Consider the following 25,818-nt stretch of genomic DNA (forward strand, 5'->3'; position numbering starts at 1 on the left):
AAATTCTCTCAAAGTGGATACTGATGACCATTTCTGGTGTCCTGCTCTTCCTTCTCTTCTCCACCCCTTACTGATGGGATAGAGAAGATGTGATTAGATTCTCTCCTAAAAACAGTTAGAAGAGGAGCTGCCCAACTGGGGTAGTTTGAGTCATATTTTCTTAGATAGGGTTACTAATGTGACTAGCAAAACGTGGTTCCAGAAGCTCCATTAAATTAGTAAAATGCTGCTTAAATAGGCATGAAGTGTTCAGCTTTCAAGAAGTGCCTTAAAAAGCTAAACATTCACCCCAGTTCTGAGGCATCATGTTGGACTGTGCAAAAGCTGGGCTTGGGAGCTCTTTCATTCCTTAAGACAAACACAAGAGTGATTAGAGAGATCTGCAGTGGCTGGAAAGAGAACAAGAGAAAAGAAAATGTCCGAGTTATTTTCAAGACACCTATCCCTTGCTATTGGTATGAGGGGAAACTTAAAGCACCTACACTGGGGATATAAAATATTAAATGGTTAACCAGTAAGCATTAGTCTTACTGGTTAACCCACCCTAACCATTAACTCCCAATCTTAGGCCAGCTGGCTGGAGCAGCCCCAGTCCCGGGCCAGCTGACCTCAGCCCCAGCCCCTCTCCCTTTAATCGGTTAACCGATTAAACCATGTAATTTTAATTGTTTAAACAGTTAACTTTTTAAACAATATTTACATCTCTAACCTACACCCACTAAAAGACGAAAACACAGGGGAAATAACCTGCAGAAAAGGGGAGAAACTATGAATAAAAGTCAGGAATGGGCCATGAGCTATAATTGCCTTTTAAAAATAAACAAAAAAAATTAGCTTTGATTCATATTTGAAAAAGGAATTATTCCTTATGACTGCTTAAGTAAGTCACTTGTGCTAAAATCCAGGCAGCAGAGCCAATGCACTATAATGGAGTCTTCACAGTAACTCATTTGTACAACAAATGCTACTCAGATTTTTATAAGAAAGTTAGAGAAAGATCAAATTGCAGGGTGACTAGAACACTTGGATCGCTTAGTCATAAGGGGAGAGAGGGATTCAACATGAAATGGTCACAACCTAATTACAATTAACCCAGCATTTTATATCCATGGGGAGATTTATATAATAATCATTGTCCAACAGCAGCTTTATTAACCACATCTTCAGATGGTAGATATGTAGTTTTGGGGATAGTATCATCATAGTTAATGTACATAATAAAGAACTGTTTCCTTATATCTGCAAGTCAGTTGGTCCCTTCAGTCAAGCATCAGTATGCCATACTAGGGTTGGGGGGGGATTTTAAAATAAATACCTGCCCTATCCTGCTGTGATTTATGTTTACCCTGTGGTTTTCAGTATCACTCTCCTTGCCAAATTAGCTAGGTATTTACACAATGGTTTAGTTGAAACCCTTTGACATCCCAGAAATCCAAGGCTATATATTTATTCTGATGCAGTGAAATCATGCATGCAAAATAAGGATATGCCCTTTGGTTTTCAAATAAACATATTATATACTTTGGCAACAGGAAATTTGTCATGTTTTCCAAAGAGAAAAATTAGAGAACTCTGTTCTTGGAGTTTAATGGACCTCAAAGGCCTGACTGTTGAGCCACATAATAATCCAAATCCAAACAGTCTTTGCATGCAGTTCATATATTTTCTCTTTAACAAAAAGGCATATGCAACCAAAAAGAAACTGGCAGTGAAAATAATGCATTGGGTAACTTACATCAGGACAAGCTTAAAAAAAAAAATCAAATGCTTTCATTAAGCCACTTATATTACATCTTAGAATGGCAGTTCATGGAAGATAAGTACATTCTATAAAAAATATGCTAGACAGTTAAAATATTGGTTCCGAGCACAATTATTGACAATTATCTACCTTTAGGTAAGCCAAGAAGTGATACTGGACTTTGAAAATCTCAGTGAAATTGCAACTGTAAATTCTTGGCAGAACGCTAAGTCAACTATTGGAAGGCAGAACTTAAAAATGAGCTTGATCTCACATAGTCCACAGCTTTACCTATGACTTTGCATCTAGATGACATTCATCAGAAATTTGGCTGATTCACGTAGTTTATTTGGCTAGATGTTGAGCTGTCACAAGGAAAATGGAGCTACAGATCTGTTTATCCCTTGTGTAGATGAGAAAAATAGTGCCAGACTGGAAACATATGCCAATTGGCTATGTGCAGAATGTGTCCAATAAATTCTACTGACTATGCTCAATTTATTTATGGGATAGATGGTGGGCTCTTTCATATAGACAGATTCTTCTGAAGCTAGCATCTTGTCAAACAGAACTCTAAGCTTAATTTTTTATTTCCCTAAAGAGATCTAGACATGCAGCAGATTTGCCCAAATAAGTAAACAGGTCTAAAGAGACTATTACAATTGCAAGTTATATCTAACAGCTAAAAGGAAACAGTTTTATATTGCAGCACGTCCACTCTACATTAACTACTGGATTTTTAAACAATGCATAGCTTTGTTTTGGTGTGTTCCCAATATCCCTGACCTTACAGCACAGGCCACTCTCCAGATCATGTCAGATGGGCAGACATAAAGCTAGTGCAAACATTAGTGTGTAGGGGGTAAAAAAAAGATGAACACTTTGAGAATAATACCTTAGCTTTGTTTTTTATTCCCAAATTTTTCATAGCCCAAACTCTTCATGATCCCCAGATTGCATCTTGTATGGGTTTGTTACTTGTAGTTTAATGGTTTCGTTTACTGGAGAAAAGCACTTATTGTTTGCAGTTGGAAGGGCAATTTCTTTTATATTAAAAGCCCTATATGAGTGAGCAATCCATCACTTTGTTTGAGAGATAAATCTGACTGTACCACAGAGCAAGTTGCTATATTTTTGTCTGGTAAAAGTTAGACATGCCTATGGCATTATACACTGTACTTCATGGCACTGATTTGGGTTTCACTAACATTAGGTAAAACCAGGACTATACCGGTTACTATAGGAAATTTCTAAATCTTGATTGATGACCATGGCTGCCCTATGGAGAGAGAGGCCTATGCTGTAATTCTGACAACAATGAAGAAAGATTTAGCAATTTTTAAAAGTGAAATAATCAAAATGAAGCTGAAGCTTTCTTCCTTCTTTCTCTCATAGCACTGTTTTTTTTTTTAATATTATATCATGCAAAATTAAAAAAAAAAACTTAAAAGAAACAGACGTCAGAATATTCTCAGTTTAAGGTTAAAACTCTATCCATTCTAACTTATCACTGTAACAGGCCATACTAAAATATTTGAGCACAAGAGCTAAAGACAGAGTTGTAACCCCGAATTTCAAGAAGTCTATTTTTTTTTACTGCTCTCCTATAGATTAAAACAAAACAAAAAAAAAAAACTCATTCCCCTCTTGTCTGAAAAATATTTTATGATAAATTACAATGCAAAGGAAACTTTTGTATTTCTAAAATTAAGACAGTACTTACTATAGAAATGCTGATGCCTCATTTATTTCTGAAAATTTCCAGTGGTTTTTGCCTGACAGCAACTATAGTTATTTGTGTTGACTCCTAGTTTATAGGCATGTGTGCGTGTTTCATTTTTGCAGAAACATGAATGTGGTCGGTACCCAGGCAAACTGCAATGCTCCAGTTGTTAGAAAATTTCAAAGAAAAGCACAAATTCTCTTTGCTGGCTTTATACTCAAGAGTAGCTGCCTATTTTCATAGTTTACACCAACAGCTGTGTAAACAAAAATGACTGATTTTGTCTTTCAAAGTGCTTTCTCCCAGATCCTCTCCATGCATACAGGCAGTCTAGGATGTTTAAGAAGAGTGGCAACTAGACATTTTTTTCCTCTGCACTAGTTTCATCCTACTGCAAGCATGCAGAAAACAGGGACGGGTCATGTTATCACATTACTTTGGTGGGGCTGGGGCAAAAGTTATTTTTCCATCTGAAACTGAAGTTTTATCTCCAATATAGTCTTGTTATTTAATTGCAGAGTCAAGAAAGGAGTATGAAGCCAATGTTTACCATGTTGGATTATTCTTGGTCTTCTGTTCTACATGTCAGTTTCTAGTGAACCAGGGCTTATAGGATCTTCTCCTTTTTTCCCTCTCTGCAGTAAAGTCCATTCTTTCACCTGTTGTGAATTCAAAGAAACCAAGCATTGCCAACGGCTAGGATAGCATCCATTTAAGACAGAGTTCCTCTGAGTTATGTCAGGTTGTGGTGGAAGAATTAAGAGCCATATCACTCATATGGCTTTAAATCCTTGGATATTAGTGGCTTGGTATCTTCAGTTGTGTTCTGTGAGGCTGCCACTGCCAGGCTTTGTATGGTTTCTTGTTGATGTTGCTTTGCCTTGTTATATAGCAACACGCCAATTGTTACTAGAACTGTCCCAATGGCTGAGAGGCTTGTAATTTTGTTACCAAACACAATAATACTTAGCCAGATTGACAACGCATGCTTCACAGTACTAGCAACACTGAAACAACAAAACATAAATATTAAGGACTGAAAGGCTTTGACACACACAATATATTCAGTATGCTCTAATCACACTTGGATCTTTTGGTGCTTTATCTTGCAGAAAGTCAGATTCCACTTTTCCTACTTAGGCTAATAAAAAAGTGACTGTGGAATTCTATAAGTATCAGCAATTACATTTGTGTAATATCCCTAAACTGAAAGCTAGTGGGAATAATTAAAGTCAACAAGTAAGAGACATGCTATTTTTTGAAAAGCATACAATAGAATGTCACTAATTCTCCCTTGGCTAATCCACTTACCTACTCATTCCCTCCAGAAAACTGGCAGTGTCAGCAAATATTTTAAAATTAGAATCACATACCTAGAACTCCATTCAGCAATTTTTAAGTGTATCCCTATGTGGTTGCTTATTTATGTTAAATGAGGCTAAGAACTGCATACCTGTCCTACAAGCATAATGCCAAGGGTCAAATCCTGTTTTCCTTACACACAAAAGCAGTAGTCCCTTTGCAACCAATGGTACTACTCATACAAGGAAAGTACAAGGATTTGGCCCTATGTTTGCTTTTAGGATTTGGAAAACATCCTCATTAATTTGGAGTACACATAGAATTTATTTTATTTATTCCACCATATTGCATTTTCAATCAGTTACCAGTATGAAATGGTCTAAGGAAGGGAAGAACAATAATTTTGACACAAAATCTATAGTTTTACCTGAAAGTTACAGGAGAAATCTTTCCCATCAAGGCATATGCTGTAACACTCTGCAAATGGAACAAGACTCCATCTATTAGGAGCAGTACAATGACATCCTGGTTGTAACTGAAACGCCTTCCACTTTTCCCAATCACTGGCACATCCTAAAGCCAAAGAACAGAACAGGATTTTAAGAGACTAGCTATGTCCTGTTTTCTTTTACAAGCAAACATAGACTAGGCAACTTAATTTTACTCCTAGGCCTAAGGGAGACACTTCTTTATACTGAAAATAAAGACAGGAATATTTAATCTAATTTTCAGAAGTTGGAGATGGAATGTTTATACCCTTCATGTTTTATCTTCTCTGCAGGAGAGAGCAAGGAGAGCCTAAGCCTTATCTATCTAAACTTTTCATTATTTGTCACTTATCCTGTGTGATATTTCCTCCTTTGAATATTAACATTACAACAAAAAGCTTCTCTATTAACCCTCCACCAACCCTGACACCTAGCCTCCCCCTAAGTTATTATGATAGATTTAATTTTGTAACTGTTGAAGTAATTTGATTGTCATGATGACTTGGCCCATTCACAATGAGATGAGTTCGTAACCCACCCGAAACAGAGCACACTGACCCTGAGTTAGTGTCCAAACTCATCCCCTTTAAGTATCTACCCTGAATTCATGTTGAGGTCTTAACCAGCTATTATAATACTACTAATGAAAGGTTTTAGCACCAAAATCTCAGGTGACTCAGCAGAAGAACTCTCTGTTCCTGTAAAGAGCCTAAAGTCTGCCAATCTGTTGTAGTCACCTAGCACAGGAATTTATGGTAATCAGAATTAGAGGCATACGTTCTCTCACTATTGCTGCTCTCTTCCTCCCTTTGTATATGAAATGGTGATCACACAAGAGGATTTTAAAGAGAACCAAGAACCATGCATCTTCTGAATCAAACACTAATGTGTGCAAGCACCGCATGGGGATATTTTTGAAGACATCTTTAATCTAGCTAGCATGGTTACAATAATTGCTTTTGTGACAGATATTGTAACTGCCTACAGGATCTTTGGTGGAACATATCATATTAAGTTTATATATCACTGTGGTCCAGGGATTGTATGCATGATTGTGATCTACTGCATGATGGAGGATTATCACAGCTCTTCCAGGAACCAAAACCAAAATCACCAGGGGTGATTAAGATGACTCACATAAGATTTAAATACATCCAGAGGGGTACCACCCTTTGGTATCCACGCATATGCTAGTTCAAACTGGATTTTCCAGAGACCAAGTAACAAACAAAGAAAGGATTTTGGCAAAAAAGGACTGCAGTTAAAATGACTCAAGGCCTTCTTTCTGATCCAGCAAACGGGATCTTCTATCCAAGGGAGGAGGGGAGACAACCCTTGTTGAAGGGTTGGAAGGACTTTGTCCTCTTAGGGCCCCATAACACTGACGTGTGACCTTTGATAAGCTTTCAGCATGCATATAGGAACTTCCATTGTTTTGTATAGGTTTTCTCAGTAATGCTTTTGCTTTAAGAATAAATGTGCTTGATTAGAAGGAACCGTGAACTAATTTGTAGCTGCTGGCAATACACTGTTCATAGCCGTTTGGGAGAAAACAAAGCACAGGTGCTGGCATGTAAGCAGACTGGCTTGCTGGGGACCTTACAGTGCAAAGCCGGGAGTTGTGCAGCCTTCAAATCCCAGTCAAGGGGTAGAGAAAAGCAAGTCTCTACCCCAAGAGAGGAGATGGCTAGGGAGCCAGACACCTTAAGTAAGTGCCTTCAAGGGACCATGGAGGGGAATATGGGTGCAGTTACTCTGAAACTATGATTGCATTTATCTCCTCTTGTCATACACAAGGTAATAGGACAGGTTTTTCTATCATTATTTTTGCTATTCTATCATTATCTTACCCACAGCATATCATACTTTCATGTACTGTTAATTAAGTCAACTTTTTTTTGCTGCATTTGGTTAATGTAGTTTAATGGTTGGAACACAGAAATGGGAGGTAGGAACCACACAGTTCTACCCAGCCTCTAACAGATTGTATCTACTATGCCTCAATTTCTTCTTTTATAATTAAGGTTGTGAATGTGAATACAAAGTGCTATTATCCAAGAAGCCTACAAACATTAGGATTTATTTTTTAAGTCTTCAAGTGTCTGCCTCTTTGGGTATTACCTCATCCACCTTGCCCCTTTGGAGGCATTTATTCAGACTAAATTACTTGCTCCCTAAACTCCTGAAACAAACTTTATCTTTCTGGTTTACTTGTTATGTCATGTCTACATGAAACTGCTTCTTAAAACATGTTTTCTGGATCTCTTGCTTAAACACCACAAGTAAACAGGGGTGCATGCCAGCATGATTGTAAGGAAGGGGAAAAGAAAACTGAAAGTTAGCCATTTGGACAAATCAAACAGCAACATTAATCTTTGTTAACAAATAAAAATTCTTACCATGAAAAATATCCAAGCTGGAATGAGCATAATAACTGCAGCAGCACTTGTGTAAAACTGAAGTTCTGGAGCACTATAAATGGAAATCAAATAATACAAAAATAAATGTTTTTAAAAGCTTTTCCTTAACTGTAACAGAAAGAAAGCTGTATTACATTTAAATAGAAATCTCTGCACTGACACTTTACAGTGGTCAAAAAACCTTTTAAAAATCAGCCTAAAGCTTCATGGAAAATAAATTCAAAGTTTCTGAAAGAACTAACAAAGTTTGCTTTCCATGCTGACTGAGATGGTCTTGAATTTAATAGGCAAGCTGTTTTTAAAAAACAAATTCAGTTTAAAAAAAATTGTGTTTATGGAATGGCTTCTGAACAACACACTGTAGTGTTCATTTAACATTCTGTATCGTTTGTTTTTAAAGGTATTGTAATTGTGGTTAGGCAGAATTTGCTGCAATAATTGATTACTGGTTCATGTGTTCTGTATTGCTCATGCCTTTGTGTACTGTTCATGAGTTTTAAATTGTGGAATAGAAATTAAGAGCCTGTTTCTGCAAGCCTACTGATTTCAGTGGGAGTTCTATGCAGATGGAGGGCTTCCAGGTTTGGGCCCCAAGGAGTTATTTTTGTGTTTGGGAGTAAGTGACTGTCATTTTAGGTATCCTGAGGGAATTTCTGGTTGATCATGATTTCATCTCCCCAGCAAATACTTATGGGTATTTTGGATACAAAAGTTTTTCCTCTCACTCCTGACACACAGTCATTTAAAGTATCTAGGATACCTGTCATCAGCAAACTACATAGAGAAGACAGAAAGTTTTGTCCCGGTCCCACATGACTATAAACAAGTAGTTCCCAGATGTTTCCTGGGACCGTTCTGTATGCTGTATATTTGAAATATTGTAGATACTTACGAAAACCTATATTTGTCTCCACTGAGCAGCTTTTTGGAAAAAACATTTTGCAAACTGGGGAAATAAAAATCAAAAAAATTATCTGTAGGCGCCATTTATAATGAACAGATGAAGCAATTAACTTAACGGTAATTTCCATAAGACACAAAATGAGGTTTTAGATAAAATACTTGCCGACAGTTACATACAACTTCAGATTTACATTGGGTTTTCTTCTATTTCATGCATTTAAACAGAATACTTAACAGATCACAACAAAGATGCATTCAGAAAGAAGGCCTTTAGTAAGCAATTTAACTTCTTTTGCTCTGTGTGTGTGTGTATGTATACACACACACACACACACAAATGTATATCCTATAACATACTGTAAAAAGTTTTTATATCCTGTTTTAAATTTAATGAATTTGCTTTAAAATTCACATATTATAAATAGCACACTATTCACTATTAAGTAATACACTTTTTAAAAAGAAATGAAGCAAGATCAGAGAATTACAGAAGGCACTATAACACAATTACTGTATTGAACAAAATCTTCCCAGACTTATAAAGTTACCACAATACAACAATGGGAGAATATTAAAATAATATATGGTATAACAACTGCACTACTTTTTTCTTTTAACCAGCTAAGTCTCAGATTCATATATTACTGTCTTTGGAATATATATAAAACACCAATCTACTCTACACATTCCATATAAATATTGACATACTGCAAGTGAAGATGCTAATTTACATTTTTACATTGCCTTATTAACTTTTAACATTCAGAAGCAGCATAAGGTTCCTTTGCAGTTAACATTGTAAATATAAATGATTTAGAGTTTAAATTTTCTAGTGCTTCACAGAGAACTGAACTAAAATACTCTTTATTTTTCTTTTACTGTTCAGCTGTGCTCTAGGAAACAGTGATAAAAATTAAAACAAGACAAGAATATCCAGCCTTTGATGGTGTAATGCACTGACCTGGGCATTTAGAACAAATGAGTGCATAGGTTAATTCAGTATTCAGACTAATCTACAACACTGCAGTTAACCAAAAGCAGAAGCACACACTTGATTTGCAGGTACATAATTTTAAAAATAAAAGATGCACACACCCCTCTCCTGCCTGTACTTGCATTTGCCTTGAGATATAGACACAAATTATTTGAAATATAGGCTAGAGGCATCACTGTCTTGCACCTTGTGTATTTATTTATACTTGTGCTAAGTGAATACAAATGAACATGTGTGGAGAATCAGGCCTACGATCATCTTGTCTGCCTATTTTGTTTTAACACAAGGATGGCTATCTGGACTCCAATTACATCTAAAAGGCAAAACTTTTAAAGGAAATGACAGACGCTGGACATGAATACTAATCCAAATACAACCATGGCAAGAACCAGTGTACTAATCCAAATACAACCATGGCAAGAACCAGTGTCCCCTGTAAACAATTCTGGATCACAGAATTTGACATTTCGTAAACAAAAATTCCCAGCAGTCTATTACACTGATTATTTTTGAATTGCCCACCATTTAATGCAGACATGCAACTGAAGAGTTTTGTAGATAATCTCGACTGCCTTAAACATATTTAAGAATCAGAAAGTTCTCCGCATTTTAGTTTATTTATTTTATCTTGCAATCAGATATGAAAAGGCTTTCTTTACAGAGAGAAAAGTGTTCTTATAAGTGCATCAGAAAACTGTCATGGCTTTCTGATTACTTTGAGTTTAACTACAGTCAATAATGATTTACCATGCCTGAAGTTTTCCATTTTCTTGTGTTATTTGAACTCACTGTTAACCTAGCATATTAAAATATTACTTCAATAACCTAACTTAGGAATACTTCAATTATCTTATTAGCAACATTAAAAATATATATCTGCTCAACCTTAAGTTTAGAGTTGCTAGTGCTCTTCCATACTATATTAGTTGCAACATACTTGTGCATTACTGGTTTTATGCATTTGGCAATTCTTCTATAACATGGTCACATATTTTATTAAAAAAACATAAGCAACTTATATTCACCATTTGAGTTCACCAGCAATAAGAACCTGCAGTTGATTGGCTCTGTCCCACCTCCACCTGGTAGTTAAAAGAAAAAACTACCACCGGCTACAAACCAGGACACTGCTAGTCACAAATGACAAAATGGTTGCATGCTGGTAATCCCTTGTAAATAGACTTTGTCAGGAGTCATGAACGGAGATAATTCAATTGTACATGACTTTGTAGCATAGGAGTTGTTCTATTCTTTATCCACTGTGTTCTGACAGGTAAGGCGTTCTCACCTCTAAGAGCACTATGTTTTCTATTAAGAAATAATTCTCTGAATACCAATAATTAAAATACTGCATGGGAAACACCAGCTGAACTGTACAGCCTGGGACAAGATATGGCTTAGTTTACAAATAAACTAACAATTCCTTCTCTGCTCCACATGCAACTTTCATCAGGCCTCACCAGTCCATGATGTTAGTAGACAAAGCTGCCGAAAAACCCAGAATGTTGAAACTGATTTCAGTGGCTGTACATAGAGCTAATCCTCCCATGACAGGAATGAGAGACAGATTCACCAGCAATCCTGTAAGTGAAAAGAAAAAAAAAATTAAAAATCGGCTTTAAACCAGAGCTGAGTGAGTAATGGATTTTTCTGTTTGCTAACAGTTCCAATTTAAAAAAAAAATCATTTTGGGTCACACAAAAACTAATTTTTGGGGAATTTCAGAAAAGGAAAAAGTTGAAAAATGTTTGTTTCAGGTTGAACAAAATGTTCTGTTCTACATAAAACTTTTGTTTCTATTTTGAGTGCTTAATGTTTTTGCATCTTTTAAAATAAAATTGAAGGTAATTTCAAAATGAAAAGCTGTTTAAACTCAAAACATCAAAATGTTTCATTTCAAAAATGTCAAAATGAATCATTGTATGCAGTACTGAGCCCTGTCAGTCCCAGGAAATTAGCAAGACAAGGTGGGTGAGAACTTTTTTTGGACTAGCATCTGTTAGTGAGAGAGACAAGCTTCAAAGCTTACACAAAGCTCTTCTTCAGGTCTGGTTTTTCCAGAATATATCCTGGTTGAGATATACTTTGTATCACGTATGCATTGTGGGGTATCACTGGAAAAGTCATAATCTGTCAAACATTACTGTCTGGTTGAAATGTGTGCGTCACTGTATATGAAGTTATGAGATTTTGCTATGTTTGTTACTGAAACTTGTTGACAGTCTGGGAAATGCCCACAGACCAGCTCCTTAGAAATAACAAAGGAACTGTGAACACAAATCTTACATGTCAAGCCTCATGTACACAAAAGCAAGAAATTGCAATTCATATAAAGGACTGAATGGAGGACAAGTAGGCAATGGGGCTGCCCAAGAGTGGGCTTACCATGAAACAAACCATCCGGTGGCACAGAGCCCCCAGTGATAGGGGGGCGGGGAATGCAGGACAAATCTCATCTCACAACTTGTACCCGAGTCCCAGCCGGCAGCGTAGCAGGGCTCAGGCAGGCTGCATGCATGCTATGGCCGGTGGCCCCATGCTGCTCCTGTAAGCGTCCAGCTGCTGGCATGTCTCTGCACGCCCCCGGTGGGGGGAGAGGTGCCCGCCATGGGCAGCTCACGGAGACCCGCTGCCCCTTTCACCCCAAGGGGCCCGCAGAGACATGCTAGCAGCAGTGCAAAGGCGGCTCCCTGCCTGCTCTGCCTCTCTGCCTCCATGCTGTGCCGCTCCCGGAAGCGGCTGGCATGTCCCTGCAGCTGCTGGGGGGGGTGTCTCTGAGGGCTGCTCCCACCCCAAGCACCGACTCTGCAGCTCCCATTGGCCAGGAACTGCAGCCAATGGAAGCTGCAGGGGCAGCACTTGTAGGCAGCGGCGCGCAGAGACCCCTTGGCCCTCCACCTAGGAGCTGCTGCCGGGGGGGGTGTGCCGGTGGCTTTGGGAGCTGCACCTCCTGAGGTAAGCGCTGCTCCCCTGCCCTCCTCCCACACTCCAACCCCTTGCCCCAGCCCAGAGCCTGCACCCCAACTTCCTCCCAGAGCCCAACCCCCGCACTCTCTCCTTCACCCCAACCCCCTGCCCCAATCAAGATACCTCACTTTATTTTAAAAATATTTCCCATTACTTATAATATAGGGGGAGGATGAAGAAAAAAAGAATGAAAAATGAGGGGGGGACATAAGAGAATGATCTTTTTCTTGGCTAGGTCCCAAGGGAGGGGCCCTGAAAATGAAGCTGTGCACAGGGCCCCACTAACTCTATATCCGCCATTGGGGCTGCCTAACACCGGGACATAGTAAAGATTTTTCCAGCACCTGGAGGAAAGTATAAAATAAGGGACAGTGACATCATCAGGCTCCCTCTCCTCCCCAACCTTTACTGAAGGCAACAAGATCACTTGGAAGACAAAGAAACATTTGAACTGGGAGAAGTGGTCCGAACTGGAAGAGGTTTCCAGTTAGCACAGACTGTTGTAGGCTTTTGGGTCAGAGAAACCTTCAAATCTGACTTAACTTGATAAACTTTAGGAGTTAGACTGAGATTTTATCTTTACTTTCTTTTTGTAACCAATTCTGATCTTTATGATTATGTCATTTATAATTACTTAAAATCTATTTTTCTGTAGCTAATGAACTTATTTTTATGTTTTATCTAAGCCAGTGTGTTTTTGACTGAAGTTTGGGGAGTCTACTCAGGTTACAAAGGCTGGAGCATATTCATACCCTTTGATGGACCAACAAACTAATTAATGAGTTTACTCTGATTCAAGGGGTCTTAAGCAGTGTAAAATGGACATTTCTGGGGTGCAAGTCTGGACTAGGAATATGTGGGTGTTGCCCTGTATGTAATTCAAGAGTGGTTGTGCACAGCACTCTGGTATATGTCTGGGGGTGACTTGCATACTAGAGGGCTGGGGTGAGCGGGCAGAGTGGCCGCTCACACAACAAAGCATAGTGCACTCCAGACTGCAGAGTTAAGAGGGCACAACGATCCAACAATCCAGATTGTACTCTGTGGCATGTCACAATTACTTCACCCACCCTGTCTTTCTAAAATGAATAATTACGACTGTGAGAGGTTTTTTTCTGTGAACAATTCACCTAACCAGAAAGGAAATCATGAATTGTTTCAGTGTTGCTGAATCTGCCTTTTTTCAGTGAAAAAAGTTCTGGCCAAAAAAATTCATCCAGCTCTACTTTACATTACTGTATTTCCAAAACTACATGCGTCAGATAATACAAATTTAGAAAAACTTAATGAGCTCCATCTTAACTTTTTTAGTAATGACTCCTCTCATTTCAAAACTAGTGGATATTTTAGTTTCAATCAAAGGAGATTTCAGACAAGCTGTTGACCTGCACTTAAAGATATTATAAGTGTACTGAGTTACTAGCACATCCGCCCTGCAGAGGTAAATTAAATTAAAATTGACTTTCTCCAGCCTTGGTTTTCTTGTCAATGTCCTCAAATGGCAGATGAAATTAATATTTGCCCTCCTTCCCTGTGATGGTGCTAATCCTCCTTCCTCTGGCTTCATTCAGTCCTCAACCCCTCAGACTTCATGTCTGGAAGAATGCACATTGCTGATTAGGGCAAGGTCTCTCAAAGACTAGAAGACTGGAATGCAATTGCAATTCAGTGGTGATTATGAAAAAGCATTTAAGAGGCCAGTTTTATTTTTTAGCCTTAGGCTGGACACAGCGAAGACACTCAAGATTTTTAAAATGCTTGTCAGATCAGCAGCTTTCCACATGGGAAGAACATATACATAAATGTCATTTTTAAAAAATGTATCTAAAAATTGTAACAGTATTTTTTTTTTTGGTCAGAAAAGCAAATTTCCAACCAACACTGTCCTTTGACAAATTACTTTTTAAAAGGTCCTTGCCTGCTCAATTTACAGTTGAGACTCTGTTCAATAAGGACAATTTTTCCAGCTGCATTAATCACTAAACAACTCAGATGGAATCTCTTTATCAATCGCCAAATACCCCACATTACATTGCAAAATGATAACATTCCAACAAACTACTTACCGGTGTATTCCCCTAAAATCATCCGGGACATAATGACAGTAAAAATAGGTGCAGAGCTTTTAACTGTTTCAGCAAATGAAACAGCCACATTTTTCAAGCTTACTAGACCTAAAACCACTGTTGCAAACCTGAAAGAGACACACACAAAGTCAAACAGAGACAGTAAAATAACGCTTAAAAGGCATATTTTAGCTTTAGATGCTTGACAAACGTAATTTAGTTACTGTGCCACAATTTTTAAATATACACATTTGTGATATAGTAACTAAATTATGTACGCTACATTTAAGCTTCCTATTTCATCAGAATGAAAGGTCGCTTCCATTCAGTTTCCTTTTAAATCATAAAACAACAGTGCTGAAAGACTCTGTTCAATAGCTGCTACCAGTTTAGTAAAAACCAGTTTAGACTTGAAGTGAAGGTGAGCCCAAACAATGGTTTTAATAGCCTCTCATCAGGCATGATATATAGCCTTGCTCTGTTCAAGGCTATAGCAAATACTTTCTTTTAAAGGTATAGGTTTAAAAAGAAAATGTAATTTTATAAATATTTTAAATAACTTCTGATACAAATTGCTGGGAAAGGATAATAGGAGGACACAGCAACACCACAATAGGTAGTAATAATGAGAACGAGAACAAAGTACTAGTCTTAAAGAGAAGAGAAACATCACATCACCAAAAGAAAACATTAAGGAGAAAGAGAGAGAGAGTTTTTTTAGATGGCGGATTAAAACCAATGGAGTGCAAAGAAAGTTTCAAAGACTTGTTTGTCAGAAGAAAAGAGGTGTTTAGAAAGAGCAACTGAAAGATGGATGGATCATTGTGAGATTTCTGAGAAAATGTTTTGTATGAACAATGCCCTCTGCCCTTCTCATGAAGGAAGAAGAGATGTGAAAGTGGGTCTCCTGCAAGGCAATACACAGTGCTACCACGTATACTGGCCCCCCGGAAGTATTCAGCCATTTACCTCATCAGTCCAACAAACAACATTGTCATGATGAAATTGGGAGGGTAAGAGATACGTGTTTTGTGCTGGTACAAACAGCATGGAACAAACATTTTTATACAGCCAATGAAAGTGGTTGAAAGCATCTGAACAGCACCTAAGAAAAAATGAGAAACCAAGAGAGGTCAGAAGATGAATACAGCATTAAGTACCAAGCTATTAATTAGATTAATTTAGTTTCAGAGATCCTTGGTAGGCGTCAACAAATATGGATGCTTATGTCTAAGCTTCATAAAATTCTAGTAAAAGCCCTTTCCCTCTGAAACGACGAGCAGGATAAGAGACAAAGAAGGAGGATTAACTGTGTGCCTATACAAATTAGTTCACAGTTACCATGACCCTCTACTCCTTAAAAACCAGGTATGTTAACATGGTCATATGAAGACCAAACCTTTGCAGTTCAGTGAGACCTTAGATACATGTAGGTCTCTGGAGATAAGAATACAAACAATTTATTTAAAATTAGACTTTAAGTTATTAAAAAAAACCCGAAAAACCACAATTTTACCACTCAATAAACCACAAAGTTTCATTGTATACAAAAATTATATAGCACTTCTCTTTAAAGCGCTTTACCAACATTACCTTACAAATCTTCACAGAATCTCTATGAAATAGTTTTATCCCACCTTACAGAGGGGGAAACTGAGGCACAGAGATTTAGCAGATTCACTAAAAGCCAGAGGGAGTCCATGTCAAGGCCAAAATGACAACTTAGGCATTCCTAGATCCCAGTCCTGTGCTTAGACCACTTGACCATGCTGCTCTCACTCTGAACAAACCACTCGTCAGTTTAAGTCTATCACACAGAATCTGACACTCAAATATTTTAATGGAACCGAAGCTTATAACGAAAATCATAATTACCTAGCATGCTGGGTTCTCCTTCCAGTAGTGAAAGGATGTATTTGTTAAGAAAAAGGGTACAAAAGCTAAAGAAAAACCACAGTGTGAGGTAGATCAGAGCATGATAATTCCAGATGCCCAAGTCCGACTCAATGACTGTAGTCTCGGTGATGGTTATTTTTAGTACATTTTCTTCTGGTACACTGTCACTCCTGGCAATTACAATTTTCTCACTCCTGTTAGCAAAGAAAGGGCCCAGCTGAAATAATGATTTCCCCTTTGACTTTTCCTCAGGGACAGGAGGATCAAAGTCTGCCAGAGTCTGAGTGTTTGTTACAGACGACATGTTGATGTCAGGAGACTACTGTTTGGTTTTAACATAAAACAACATTGACTTGATATAGAACTGCACAGTGAAGAGACAAAAATAACGTCATGTAATTAATCTTTCAGCTCCAATGGTTCATAAAAGTTTATTTGGTCCTCCAGGCAACATCTTGTTTAGAAATAAACTTCACATACTGCCTTCCGATGGTCAACTGCTTTTTCTGAAGATTTAAAAAAAGAAGGAAAGTTCACAGTTATCCGAGTACACTTTCATTTTCTGAATATTTCACATCACAGAAATGCCATGTTTCATCTGCAGGTTATGAAGAGGATAAAGATTTGTATTTGTTTTAAAAATTGATTTCTCCCTGCTAGCATGATCAAGATATCAAGTCCTAGAAGAAAATCTTGCTTAAACATAGCTTTTGAAGTGCTCAAGATAGCACTGGCAAAATGAAACCCCAAAGGTCTGTTTTTTCCTCTCCATCAAAATATATTAAGTGAATACCTTCACTTTCAATTAGAGAATCTATTCTTATTCAATGTGCTGTTCTCTGTTCTGCTTATTCATACATTCCAAGGCCAGAAAGGACCATTGTGATCATCTCTCTCACCTCCTGTATAACACAGGCCATAGAACATCCCCAAAATAATTCCTAGAGCAGAGCTTTTAGAAAAGCATCCAATCTTGACAACCAGTTGGTGGAAAAATCTCCACGTAAGAGTCAATCACTACTTTACAAGCCAGTTATCAGCAATAGAGCATGTCTCTTCATTTCTATTCTCTTATGAGTTACACAAAGTCTGGTGAACCACAGAAGAATTTAGTGAGTAAAAGAACAAGGAACAACACTCTATGCTGTCTGTTCTTCCATATAAACTATGTGACATAATCACAGTAAGGCAACTGATCTGTTTTCACAAATAGGGTCCAAAGTTTACAACAAGGGCTAAACTGTTCTATAGTAACTTTTTACCATCAGCATAAAAAGCCACAAACAGATTACTTTTTTAGTTTGTAGTCCATATTTTGGGAGTGGGGGAGAGCGAAGACAAAAGAACAGCTCAGGTAGAAAGGAAATGAATTATAGGTGGGGCCTTTCATGGTTCCAAACAAGTAGTTCCTACATGAATGAGCAAGTTGGAAAGATATATTTAGAGCAGTGACACAGACTAAGGCTCGAAAGCCACAAAGTGGCTCTTTACTTTGTCTCCTGTGGCTCTTTGCAGCACATGATGTTAAAACATTGTGTGATTTAATTATTAATAAACTAAATTATAAACGGAACAGGATGCATTTACTATGTTATTAACCAATTGTAGCTGATAAAATAATAATACTTGATCAGTCATTTTGCTATGAGAATACATACATATATATATATATATATATATATATATATATATATATATACACACACACACACACACACACACACACACACAAAATGGTAAATGAAACTATGAATTCACATTACTGTGGCTCTTTTGAGTAATGCTGATTGCTAAGTTGGCTCCTGAACCACTGAGGTCTTAGTATCACTGATTTAGAGTATCAGTGGCTCTGAGGACACTCAACTGATAGAAGAGTTTAAAAAATGCCACTATTTTGTGGCAGGTTACCATGGTCATTTTGGAAACAATGTCTATAATGAGGTTGTTATACCACAGTGCATCTGAACAATGGCAGCACAGCAAACACTATGCAGCAAGTACAAAACCCACAGGAGTTAGCAAGAGCTAATGCACTGGTTTTATGGGAAAATGTTTATTCAGTAAATTGGCCAGGATACATATTTGCTTTCTTTACTTTTTTTTTTAAGCCAGACTTGACTTGGGTATTACAAAACCTTTGATAAATGAGACTGAAAAGTGAATAAGTTTCACTATATCACAGCTTTTGTATTCCCACTGAACTTCAACTGTTTTGTATTGAAAGTTTCTACTTTGCAGATATTACTTTTATTCTGTAGCAAAATGGACCTCCACCTATCCACTCCTGGCCCTTTTTCTTCTACCAGCAGCAGCATTGTTATGAGGGTACTGGCTCTTCCTATACTGATTCCAGTACATAATATATTCATGTTGATCCAAAAATGCTTTTATAGTGGTTAATTTGACCTATGAGCTAAATACAGTCAGTATTTTTTTTTTTAAACAGACAAATTGCTTAAGAGTGCTGTGCACAAATTCTGGGCAAAGTCCTTTCTTCTCTAACACTTTGAAGCACTGAGTTTTACATAATTGTAAATTCTATAATAATACGGAAAGCCCCCTTGCCCTCTGATCCAACTAGTTCAGCCTGGATTTGCCCACATGCATCCTCAAACATTCATGCAGAACAAGGCCATGAAATTGTAGGATCTCATGATCTGAGGATGACTAATTTCTGAAGCTGTTAGTGGACCAGAATTGCTAACATTTAACATTTCCCTGGGAAAAAAATGAACATTTTCTTCAGTTGCACAGGGATAGATTTAGGCGCGGTACTGCTCTCTCGCTCTCTCTCTAGTACTTATAAGTTACCCCACTACCATAGTATCTGAGAATTTAACAATCTGATGACTTGGCCTGACCAAATGAAATGAATGGTAGCAATCTCATTAAAAACTATGTCCAATTCTAAAGCTCGCTAGCAGGAAAACCGTTCATATCAGCTCTAGTCATTATCTGCTGATTATAAATTTATTAAGAATAACATCAATTTTCCAAAGGTTTCAGGGAGACAGCTAAAATATTTGGGAAAAATAAGAGATTCATAAAAGTCAGGTTTGAACCCAGCCAGTCAACCAGCTTCCCAAAACACCCGTCAGCATAGTGAAAGACACATCCCTGTTCCACAGTGATCCAGGATTGGAGGAACCTACAACAGTGTCTCTGAGGAGAGGCACATGAAATCCTAGAGGTGGGGATGGGAGGTAAGCTGCTTCAACTGCTGACTGGTTCTCAGTAAATCTGTGTTTTATTATACCTGTCCATAAGCTTTGAGAAGTATTTCAACCCTGTATCCTTTCTCACAGAATTCCCTTGATTAAATTTACATTGACTACAATAGACTACAGCAGCTGCTAGCCAAGAGAGATATTAAATGTCATAAAATATTTATCTTTATCATTCATAGCCATTTAATGTACAGCAGAATTGGACTGAGTCTTCTGTCTTAAGATCAGTACTCTGTTTATTGAACTGTTAATGAAGATAGGGAATCCAAGATTGAGTTCTTTGCCACATATACAGTAACTGTGTCCTCCCTTCAAGAACTTGGTTTTAAAGGGTGGGGGAAAAAGGTACAAGGACACAAACCATGGAGATTACACAGCAAAACATCTTCCTAGGGCAATATGCTGGTCTCTGATTGGGGAAGAATTCACTTGTTAAATTCCTACTACAGCAAAGGAGACCTATTTTCATACAAATGGGATTTTTTAAAAAAATATAAATCAATGGAATAAAAGGGAATGATGCAGAGTGGGGAAAAGCAATGTGTCAGTTACTCACTATAAAGCAATTATACTGTAGTAATACTCAGCTATTTCTGCACAAGCATTACATTTGCAGGGGATTAAAATAAACCGAAAAAATCACTCTCTGGCCTGGAGGTGGGTTTCAGCTGTCTTCAGAGCAATCCACTACCTGGAAATATAGGACAATAGTGGCAAACTTCAGAGAGGACTCTCCATCTCTGGAGAACTTGATGGGATAGTACAATGTTGTTCTGATTCCTTCCAGCATAAGAATTAAGACTTCACAATTCCCACACTCAAGAAACAAAACTCCCAACTGTAAAAACTGTTTATAGTGCAAAGTAACTTCACACAATAATGAAAGACAGGAAGTGAAGAATATATCCACTTGAAACTGCAGTGGGAACTTTGGTTCGTGGAATGTAATTACACAAGTTGGAATTTAGCCAAGTCACTTGGGCTTTTTAGTGACAAATGGTCAAATAATATCAAGATGACAGCAGTTTTAGCAACACTGTGTCCCCTACTTCCATTCTATTATTTTTGTTCAGTAATGAAACAAAGGAAAGACTGCTATCTACTGAATCAGCATTACTATTTCTTATAGCCCCTGGTACACCTTGGGAGTATTGCATCAAACCAATGACTTGCCATACCCTTCTGAGATATGAAAGGATCACAACATATGGTGGCTTGGCTTTGCCCCTTGGGTGCAGATGTAGTGAATCCAATACAGTGGCTAATATTTTGTGGCTCCCTTGTGCCCGGCACAATCCTGCTGAAATATTCATAATTTGCAGAGCGAATAGCTACACTTTTTTTCCTTTTTTTAGTTGGGTAGAAACAGTTCCTGGTTTCCTACTTTTTAGCTCAGAGAAAATACCCTGAATATTTAAAATGAAAGTGCAATCGCAGCCTTGAGATAGTGCCACTGGTGCTATAGTAATAAGGGCAACAAAATATAATAATGAGGTTCCCAGCCCCTGCAACATTTTTATATCATATTTGGTATCATTTTGTTAAACAGCATGACATTCAGTAAAAGTTAACACTCTAGCAATGAAAGGATTTTAAGAGAAAACAAACATACACACCCAAATTACTGACCTGCTACCTTAAATTAACTGGAAAGTCTGACACTGGCTGAAATAGGTCCCCATCTGGGATTAATTTGGTCTTCTTCCCCTGATACCAACAGTCATGCTGTTTACAGATAGATGAAAACGTGGCAGTAGTTGGGAGACTGTGCTGGATTACACACAGAAATTGACTCTTCTGGCATGTTAGAACAAGCAGCATGCAGTGTACTTTATACAGCTTCCCTAGTTCACTCCCAACACCGAAAATGCATTAAAAATAAAGCATGCTACATTAAAAATGAGAAAATTAATACACAATAAAACCTTTGAGTGACTCAAATCAATACTGGAGTACAAAAGAAGAAACTAGATAAGAATCCAGAGACTGCTACCTCTTAGTTAGGCACGAAAACATCACATTTGAGAAACTGTTTGAAGGATATCCTGCACTTGTAGACTCATAGGATACATCTATACTGAAAAAAAAAAACCACCCACAGCAGTGAATCTCAGAGCCCAGGTCCACTGACTTGGACTCATGGAGGTTGCACTATGGGGCTAAAAATACCACTGTAGATGTTCCCACTCATGCTGGAGCCTGGGCTCTGAGACACTCCCCAGATTCCAGAGCCTGGGCACGTGCGCAAGCCCAAATGTCTACACTTCTGTTTTTAGCCCCATAACACAAGCCCGAGTCTGCTGATGTGGCCACTGAATCTTGCTGCCACAGGATTGATTTTTTTTTTTTTGACGTGTAGATGTACCCATAGATTCCAAGGCCAGTGAGGACCATCATAACACAGGCCAAAAAATTACCCCCAAAATAATGATTTTTGAACTACAGCATATCTTTTAAAAAAAAATCCCATTCCACCTTCCTCTCCATTTCTAAAAGTTCACAGTTTGACCATAAATACTCTAAACTGAAACTGACAGCTCACTGAAGCAGCAATATTTTCTTAAAGAATTTGATAAGAAAAGTGTGTTAGACAACAAATAAGTGGCCTTTGTCATAAATATACTCTTACTGATGGCAGCAGCCAGTTTGCACAACTAGAGGAACAATATCAAGGTGACAATCCGTAGGATACTGTGTAATGGATAAACCTATCTTATCTAGAAGTTTTCTTCAAGACAACCAGTCATCATAACAGTTCTGCAGAGTATAAGGTGATTGTTCTTCTCCAAGTACTCAGAAAGAAAACATACTTCTGAAGAAAGATTTTTTTTCTTTCTAGAAAATACAAAAGAAAGGACCAGTGTCCTTTTAAATCAACTAAACCAACACATACCTGCCTCTGGAAATTTCCACTACATGCATCCGAAGAAGTGGGTATTCACCTACGAAAGCTTATGCTCCAATACATCTGTTAGTCTATAAGGTACCACAGGACTCTTTGCCACTAAATCAACATTGCAGATCAGTAAGACTATTGATAATTACATTCTGCTATCTAACTATCTATAGTTCTTTAGTCAACACAAATTTTAGTCAACACAACACAAACACTAAAGCATAACATTCCAAACTAATGTAACTGAGTATGGTGGACAAGTTAATAAATCGGTCTTGATTAAAGCTTATATAGCAAGACAATCAATTCCAACTAGAATTGGGAGAATAACTAATTTTTCAGTTTGGTGACAGTTTGAAATTTAAAAAACAAAACAAAACTGGTTTGGATCTGTTCTAGAGTAGGGATTCAATCTTGGATCTCCAACACAGGGCCAAATATTATAAGGCAGGGAGAGGGTGGAACTACCTCTTCCTTCTCCTCCTTTTTTGTGAATGGCCAAAACTGTGTGTGTCAATTTTGCAAATATTTTCAGGTCAAACAATACTATTCATCCAAAAATTTTCCTCCAGCTTTACTTACAACAAATTTAAAAATAGGCAAAAGTTTTTACCTCTAGAAATGCATCAGACGCGCCAAGGAAACAAGAGGCAGCTGGTGAAAATCCAGTTGGAGACACTGAGCAGAAATTACAACACTGACCTGAATTTTCCTCGCACAATCCTTTTGAGAACTTCTGTAGCAGAGCTACAGATGATTGGACTGTTTCCATCCAACTCTATTTAAGAACACCCAGTAATCTTGTTTACAAAGTGAAAAAGCCAAGAGCCTTTCAGAGCCAGGTTCTGATTAACAACAAAAGACCAGGAGAGATAAAAGTAACTGCAGATTCAAAACCAACTTGGGTATCAAACCTTGTTCTATATAAGACTGCCTCACTACCTAACACAGGATCAAAATCTTCACAACAGTTATTTAAACTAACCTTTTGGAGACAAATGTAATTATGACCCTTATTTAGAAGTATGTGTTATTATATATAATATGCAGAAGTTGCATAAGACTAAAATCCAGATACATAGGATTTATGTCATAGATAAAATATGCGTGCACACACATTTACTGTTTTAAATTGACCAGAAAAATACATTAAAATAATGAAAGATAGCACGTCAAGAAAAACAATATAAAGAACATAAAAGAATCACATTATAAAAGAAAACATGTATGCTAACAAGAAATACGATATACAATAGAGTAGAAATAAAAAATATCATTCCCAATACACTTGGTATCTTATCTGTTAAATGCATATTACAGCTCAATATTTTGAGTACACAGTACACTGAATAACCTTATAACAATCTATCATGGCAGTTCCAATAAGCATACTGAGTATTTCTATACTTGAAGAGTTTTAATTGCTGAGAATTTCTTGTGTATGTGATGTATGGTCTAATAGTTTCTTCTGGACACTTCAATTTCTCAGCTCATGTCATTTTCAGGTATTTCACTGAATCTTTAGTGCAAAATTCTGCCCTTGTACCCAACTGATTGGCTTCAAATCAGATACCCTGCGCACCTGACCTAGGTGTGTCTGCCATTAAGGAAGCAGACTCTAAAGATCAAGATCTGCCTTGTGCACCTGAGAGGAGAATTTTCCTCTTAGTCCACTTATTTTTCAGAGACTGGAAATTCAATAAGCAATCTGAAGAGACTTTTGTGATGACTGGGACAACAAATTTACCCTAATTGTGAGTTCAAGTGTAAACAGTATATTAATGTTCATAAGATATTACAATACATCTCTTATATGAAACAGGATATTCTCCTTGGGCAATTTCTGCAAAGTATCCTGTAAACAAACTCTTTTTCATCTCAAAACACCAGAGGAAGATGGATGCAAACTATTTAAAGTAGTGAATAAAGCTAATCTACTGGGAAAGACAAATCCCAACCCCCTTCCCCTGCCAATCATAGTACTCTGCAGACAAAAGCTCTGTGTGCACATCTCTCATTTTAATCTAGTATGCAATATGGGTCACTTAAACATTGCCTACAGAGTGACAAACATGCATAAAATATAATTCTAAACATTTAAAAACATGCATTTCATTATACAGAGATCAGAACACTCAAGACACTTATGAGCAAGTATTTAAGTTGTGGCTGCTAAGCAAAGACCACACAACACTCGCTTTTGAGAAATGTCAGCATTTGAATACTAAGAGCAAGATTGAAGTTGTTTGATACTTCATTAAAACTCTTCAAGTATAGAAATACTCAGTATGCTTATTGGAACTGCCATGATAGATTGTTATAAGATCTGCTAGTGCACAACAATCTTGGAGCATCTTTACTATTCCAGTTCAGGGAATCCCACACAGCACAGCAAATGCATCTAAATCAATCCTGACTTATAATCCAGTGCAAGGCCTCTCTAGAACTCAACTGTAAATCATACAGCAGCTTTGCAATGCAGACATCTCTGTCCTGAAGACTAGACTGAGCTGATCAAACAAATGAATACACGTGTTTTTTTTAAAAAGTAATATTTTCACTCATGACCTATTCCAGGCTTTCAACCTTCATCTCCAGAGGTGAGAAGCTTGTGTATTAATCCAATTATTAATTACCCTCCAAAATGGAAACATTAAGGATTCTAAGGCATAAAAATGAGAGCTGTAGTTCAGAATTGATACTCTTATCTGGAAGGGTCCACCTTGAACAGAAGTGTAACTCAGCACACAGATTTCATGCCACATTCCTGACAGCTGCACTTTCCGGACTGCAACAAGCGGCTCCACACAGGCAGAGCCCTGCACTCACATTGAGCCCTGGGTTTAAATACTTAGAATAGAATGATACCACTTCCTAGGAGCTGAATTCCTGATAGTCTCATGCAAGGAACTTTGCAGGAGGGAGAAGGGGAAGCCTACAATTGTGAATTTATTTCAAAACCATTTTTTGTTGCTAGATCACCACTGGTTATGCTATGAAACAAGCCTTAGTTGTTTCAAATTCTGCAAACTGTCAGCCATAAAAGTGTTTTTAGTTATTTTACTTCAGAGGTCAGAAGAGTAAACACTCAAAACTACTGTCTCAGGGAGAAGCAAAACTCATAGTCAAAGATGATCAAATCAACACCTACATAGTGCCTCGATCACAGATCCCCAATCGTTCTACAAAGCAACG

At 37.6% G+C, this 25,818-nt stretch overlaps 1 protein-coding gene across 8 annotated transcripts in view; it reads right to left on the bottom strand.

Annotated features, from left to right (window-relative positions):
- Positions 1 to 1,682: 1,682 nt before the first annotated feature.
- SLC35E2A (solute carrier family 35 member E2A) overlaps positions 1,683 to 25,818 on the bottom strand; it is a 35,390-nt gene continuing 11,254 nt past the window's right edge. For 3 of the 8 annotated variants that reach the window (XM_043499879.1, XM_043499881.1, XM_038376950.2), the window contains exons 2-9: positions 16,480 to 17,006; positions 15,574 to 15,709; positions 14,605 to 14,732; positions 11,032 to 11,152; positions 8,567 to 8,620; positions 7,654 to 7,726; positions 5,194 to 5,339; positions 1,683 to 4,471 (exon numbers count right to left, since the gene is read on the bottom strand). In XM_043499879.1, coding sequence (XP_043355814.1) covers positions 4,234 to 4,471; positions 5,194 to 5,339; positions 7,654 to 7,726; positions 8,567 to 8,620; positions 11,032 to 11,152; positions 14,605 to 14,732; positions 15,574 to 15,709; positions 16,480 to 16,804 — 1,221 coding nt within the window. In that variant the 5' untranslated portion in view covers positions 16,805 to 17,006 and the 3' untranslated portion in view covers positions 1,683 to 4,233. Of the gene's footprint in view, positions 4,472 to 5,193; positions 5,340 to 7,653; positions 7,727 to 8,566; positions 8,621 to 11,031; positions 11,153 to 14,604; positions 14,733 to 15,573; positions 15,710 to 16,479; positions 18,156 to 21,356; positions 21,453 to 22,419; positions 23,297 to 23,325; positions 23,984 to 24,030; positions 24,431 to 25,818 lie in introns of those variants that run through there. The other 5 variants (XM_038376952.2, XM_043499878.1, XM_038376953.2 and 2 more) reach the window with 5 other exon arrangements.

This window comes from Dermochelys coriacea, chromosome 18 (genome assembly GCF_009764565.3).
Source record: "Dermochelys coriacea isolate rDerCor1 chromosome 18, rDerCor1.pri.v4, whole genome shotgun sequence".
Classification (NCBI taxonomy): domain Eukaryota; kingdom Metazoa; phylum Chordata; order Testudines; family Dermochelyidae; genus Dermochelys; species Dermochelys coriacea.